General features: G+C 41.2%; 1 protein-coding gene across 1 annotated transcript in view; it reads right to left on the reverse strand.

The window, feature by feature from the left end:
• Positions 1 to 4,233, reverse strand: part of tubgcp6 (tubulin gamma complex component 6) — a 28,936-nt gene extending 24,703 nt beyond the window's left edge. Inside the window, exons 1-4 of the mRNA XM_087796629.1 lie at positions 4,001 to 4,233; positions 2,047 to 2,836; positions 1,784 to 1,947; positions 956 to 1,163 (exon numbers count right to left, since the gene is read on the reverse strand). Coding sequence (XP_087652755.1) covers positions 956 to 1,163; positions 1,784 to 1,947; positions 2,047 to 2,817 — 1,143 coding nt within the window. The 5' untranslated portion in view covers positions 2,818 to 2,836; positions 4,001 to 4,233. The remainder of the gene's footprint in view (positions 1 to 955; positions 1,164 to 1,783; positions 1,948 to 2,046; positions 2,837 to 4,000) is intronic.
• Positions 4,234 to 6,000: the final 1,767 nt, after the last annotated feature.

Below are 6,000 nucleotides of genomic sequence, written 5' to 3' on the forward strand. Positions count from 1 at the left end.
AACTTGAATTGATGAAATACTCCACATATCAAAAACTCAGAGGCAGTGGTTCTCCAACGTTTTATCTTGTGCGAGTATGGAAGTTTCAGCAGAATGTTGAATTTATCAAAACTTTTTGTTTTTTTAAATTGAAATCTGGTTGTTTTTTTAAGCATTAGTTTATTTGCAATAATTCAATGACATATTTTTTATAATAGAATAGAAAATGTTTAATATCTTAAACTAAATTATTAAAAAGAAAATCAAATGCCCCCTTTTTTTGCCGCCATCTCTGTCAGGCAACATATTTTTTTATCAGATTTAGTTTCAGATAGCAGGTCAATGCAAATGTACAGGTTTAGGAAAGCATTAATACTTAAATATATTTTTTTAAATGTTCACAAAACTGTATGCGCTTTATTTTATTTGGCTATAAAATCAGATTTCATTTTTAATCACAGATATTTTATGGTATGTATATGTTTTTATATTTCAATAAAAATGTTGTAATATAAATCTTTAAATTCAGAATCAAGATGATAATATTCACAGCGTTTGTTCATTTTTGTGTTGTAATTAAACTACCAGCAACTAGAGCTACAATTAAATCCTGCTAGATGCAGGAGATGACTGAGGACGAGAGGATACAGTGACTCCAGCAGCTTTTAAAGCTAACGTTTGGACATAACTACTGTCCATCATGGATGATGACATCATCCTCTGAACACTGTCATCAGTGAACAGAGAAGCAGTGGAGCACGAATGCTCCTCCCATGATGCAACACTAATAGACTCAGGTACTCATTCATTCATCTATCTATATTTTGGTTTGAAAACAAATGAAAGCAGTTACAACTTCGTCAAGAGTCATGTGGTCTGAAAATTGTGCAACACCAGAGTCAAGTACTCGACAATACTACACATATACACTTGTTCCTACAGAGTACCTCGTTAGAGAACCCTGGTCTAGACTCACCTGGTTCAGTGGGAAGGTGGTAGAAGCCACGCCCACCAGCACGTGGAGCAGGTCCGTCACCAGATGAGTCTGGGAGTGCAGAGGGAGCAGAGGTGAAGGAGGGCTGGAACTGACCACCCTCATCTCGCCCTCCCACAGACGATAGAGCTGGTCGAACGTCTCCCGGCCTCCTTCTGTCAGGTACAGAGACTCCTTTGTACCTGGTGGCCTGTGGAGTATTTAGATCACCATATTTTTTATAGGTATGAAGCTCAATTATTTCACTGTACAGCGTCACATGATTGGCAGAAATTTCAACTAGCTCTGTTGGTTTTGTCTGGTGGTACAAATATACCAACATTTATATTGAATTTAAAAGATAACGAATTTAAAAAATATTAAATACGGAACTTTTTTTTTTAATTGTTAGAATTAAAATATCAAACGCTTTGTGTAAAAATAAATATTGATTTTGAAAAATTGAACTTTTTGGATTAAGTTATTCAAATATTCAATATACATCTTATTTAATGAAAATGTTAAAATAATTAATAAAAAAAAAAAATCAATGTTGCAACAATTGAAGTTCAATGTAACAACTCAATATTCTGATTGGACCAAAATATTTCTACAGAATTTACAACTTTCTTTAGTACATTTTGGAGAGCTATGTGCTTGTTTAAGCTGCTATAGCATTAGTTTGACCACATTGTGTTTCACTGAAACCGAATCAGTACAAAGATGTCGTTAAAATTCATATTTAAACTAAAATTGAACATTTAAACCACATTAAATGACTCGACGAGCCCCCGCGACACACGTGATCTGGATGATTCAACTGTTATTTACCAGCCGACTGATTCCCAGCAGCGTCGGACCCCGGGCTCGAACGTTCGGAGGCTCTCCCACACGTCCACCTCCGGGCTGGGGCTCTGCTCCGACTGCGAGTCCGGGGTCAAGTTGGAGGCCGACTGAAAGCCCTCGTCCTCCGACTGGTCCAAACAGGAAGGGACCTGGACAGATGACTCTCAACCTGAGTCCACTTTTCTTTTCAAGACCCTAAACATCTACTTTTTTCAATCAAAAGTGTTTTTTTAACTCATATTTTCTACCTTAATGGCCAGACCGGTGACGTCGATGTTACTGGGAACAGGCGGCAGGTCCAGTCTGATGTCCATGTCTGAGGTCCGGGTGTGCTGCAGGGCTCCGAACAGAGACATCCGTGTCTCTCGCTCGAATCTCTCCTCAGTATCACTTCTGGACCTCAGGCTCAGTAAACCGGTTCCGGGCGGTGCGTCCATCAACCTCTGAGAGCAACACAGGCTCTCCACGGTCCCCCACTCCTCCCCGCACACCAGACCCCAGGACCGGGCCTCCAGCCGCTGCAGCTCCTCGCTCTGGTAGGCCCAGGGCTGCTGCCGCCGCAGGACCGGCCTCTCTCGCCTCATGTAGTCCCGACTAAAGGAGGCGGGAGGAGGCGGAGCCGAGCCCGCTAGATGAACCAGGAGCTGAAGGACGGCGTCAACTTCTTTAAGACCAGAAGTTTCTCCTTCGGGAAGTCGCTCCAACTGCTCTTCCAGCTGCTCCGCCTCCTCCCGACACCCGGCCACCCTCAGGTCGAAGCAGATCATCAGGACTCTGTTCCTGGCCGGAGTTCTGCTCAAGGGGTTCAGCCCGGATGTTTTCGGAAGAGCATCTTGGAAGAGTTTGGAGAGCAGGGCGCCGTAGGCTCGCTTCTTCAGGACTCTGCGGTAGCCGTCTTTGGAGACTCCGCCCATCGCACGCCGCTTCCATGACACCCCCGACAGGCTGCTGTCACAGAGGGCGCTCAAGAGCTCAGTGATGCTGCTGGACTTGCTGGAATTATTGGAGCCAGAGTACATGATGGAAATGATCTTGAACCTGATGGAGAGACATAATACGTTTTTGATGATGTCTTTTAAGAAACATTTTTACTATAATCAAATTATTAGTCTGACATAAGGTTTACAGTCGAATATTTGTTATACGAACGAAATGTTCAAGTTTCAGCAGCTTCAACTCTTTCTTTGTATCAACAAATATTTAAAATTATTATTATTATATGGTTTGTATTTCAATACAATGAGTACAACTGGGTATAAAATAGAAGGTTTGATTTCTTTTTATTCACAATTAGCGTTCAAATATTCAGAGTTTGGTCATTTTTGTGTTACAATTAAACTTACGACCACTAGATGGCAGCAGTCATTACATCCTCTGCAACTAATAAATCAAATCCGGCGCGATACCAGCGATGACTGAGGACGAAAGGATACAGTGACTCCAGCAGCTTTTAAAGCTGATGTTTGGACACATTTTAGTTTCAAAACAAGTGAAAGCAGTTACGACTTCAGTAAGAGTGTTCTTAAAAGTTTTTTTTTAATTATAGTTATACAAGTCCTACTCTTACACTTTAATGGCACTGAAAACCTTAATTTCCGAACTGATATATATATTCCACTGCTCTTAGCTCCTATAATCTAAAAATGTAATTGTTTAATCAGTAATTTTCTCAACTATATTTCTGTGGTATGTGTATTAAAAACAGCAGTAGTAGTTATTGTCTTGTTATAAACTTTATTGTTGTTAGTATTTTTTAGAATTATGTATAATTTTTTGTTTAATATTCTCATTATTTATTCATTTTGAATATCTTGTATTCTTGTTTTTGTTATTATTGTTTTTAATATGTGTACATACTTCTGAAACAAAGAAAATGTGCAAAATAAGGGAAGTATAATGAAATATCAATCAAACAATGAACCACATGACAACATAACAACACAAAAATAAATCCCATTCAGGCTTTTTTCAACTCGCTACTACATTTTGTATTAAATATATTTTAAACACATTTAACAACAGAATGTCTGATTATCTTTAAACTAGAAGAGAACAAGGATTTATCTTGTGTTTAAGCTAACATCGGTTATAAACGCGAAGGTAAGCATCTATTCTACATGTTAACAGCGCATTCTTCATTAACTTATAACTAAATATTTCATAGATAACGATCAATATTATATGAATATGTGCTTTATTTACCGTCAGGAGCAGATGTTGGTGGAGAACAGCTTCAGTCTGTCATTCCCTCCAATGCTAACTGTTGTTAGCAACTAGCAGCCGCTCGTGTGGACAAAAGTGAGCACCGAGTCCTCCAGACAAGTCGACAGACGACAAACACTTACTTTTCCTCATTCATATCATGTTTTTAATTTATTTCAGTATTATTGTCTTTATTTAGAAGCCGCCATGACGGAGCAGCCAGCTAGCTGTGTTGTGTTGCCATCATTTTGCAGCCTTCAAAGTTGCCGTACGTTTCCTTCTTGGACCTGATTGGTCAGGAGGAGGCTTGCAGTCCGTTGATTGGTTGATGGAGAAGGTTTCTGCGAGCTGATTGGTTAGTGTATCGAGGACGTGAGTGAACGAGATGAGTTCAATTGTCGCAAACACAGTAGGAAATATCAAAATTGATAGCGCCTGTAGTGTGATGGATAAACAGTTGTTTATTTCCTTAACAAAATAAAATCATTATTAGTTATAGTTTTCTACGATTATTTTTGAATGTATGTTTATAAATTTGATTGTTAAGAAGAATGATCATTTTTAGAATTTATTGATGAATTTAAATGATTATATATTTTTATAATAATTACTTAATCACATTAATTAAACTCGTTCAATGATTTAAAGTCCCCTGAAATAGTAGATCACGTGGTCCCTGTTGAGATCCTAAATAAACTGCAACAGTGTTTAAATAGAATATTATTCCTGGTCCAGAATATTTTGTCAGAATCATCAATGAATCATCCTCGACATCATTGTACTACTCCTCTCTCTCCTCTTTCAAACCCATTCCTCTTCCTCCTGCTCATCTTCCACTTCCTCCTCCACCCTTTTCCTGCTCCTCCTCTTCTTACCCCTTCTCATCCGCCTCTTCCTTCACTCCTTCTCTCCATCCTCTTTAACCTCCTCTTCTTCATCATCTGCACCTGCCTCCTACTCCGTCACCTTCTCTTTCTCCAATATTTTCTCTTCTTCCTCCACCCCTTCTCACTGTATACCGCCTCCTCTTCCTCTCCTACCTTCACCCCTTCTCTTACTCCTCTTCATTCTCATCTTCCTCCCCTACCTCCCTTTTCTTCCTTTTCCTCCTACTCCTCCACCTCCTCTTCCACGTTTTACTCTTCCTCCAATTTCTCCTCTTCTTCTTCCACCCCATTCTCATTTTCTTCCTGCTCCTCTCCTTTTTCATCCTCCTCCTTGTCCCCCTCTACTCATCCTCTTCTCCTCCTACCTTCATCCTTTCTCTTCCTGTTGTTCATTCTCATCTTCCTCCCTACCTCCCTTCTCTTCTTCTTCATCCTCTTCATTCCCTCCCTCCTCCTCTCCTTTCTTTGCATCTTCTTCCTCTTCCTCCCCTACCTTCACCCCTTCTCTTCCTCCTCGTCATTCTCATCTTCCTCCCCGCCTCCCTTCTCTTCTTCCTCTTCCTCCCCTACCTCCTCTCCCTCCTCCCCTACCTCCCTTCTCTTCCTTTACCCCTTCTCTTCTTCCTTTCCATCTTCTTCCTCCTCCTCCCCTACCTTCTCCTCCTCCTCTCCCTCTTCCTCCTCTCCCTCTCCTACCTTCACCCCTTCTCTTCTTCCTTTTCATCTTCTTCCTCCTCCTAACCTACCTTCTCCTCCTCCTCTCCCTCTTCCTCCTCTCCCTCTCCTACCTTCACCCCTTCTCTTATTCCTTTTCATCTTCTTCCTCCTTCTAACCTACCTTCTCCTCCTCCTCTCCCTCTTCCTCCTCTCCCCATCCTACCTTCACCCCTTCTCTTCTTCCTCCTCCTCCCTTACCTTCTCCTCCTCCTCTCCCTCTCCTACCTTCACCCCTTCTCTTATTCCTTTTCATCTTCTTCCTCCTCCTCCCCTACCTTCTCCTCCTCCCCCTCTCCTACCTTCACCCCTTCTCTTCTTCCTCCTCCTCCCCTACCTTCTCCTCCTCCTCTCCCTCTTCCTCCTCTCCGTCTCCTACCTTAACCCCTTTTCTTCTTC

The sequence above is a fragment of the Callionymus lyra genome, chromosome 8 (assembly GCF_982586985.1).
Source record: "Callionymus lyra chromosome 8, fCalLyr1.hap1.1, whole genome shotgun sequence".
NCBI classification, from domain to species: Eukaryota; Metazoa; Chordata; class Actinopteri; order Syngnathiformes; family Callionymidae; genus Callionymus; species Callionymus lyra.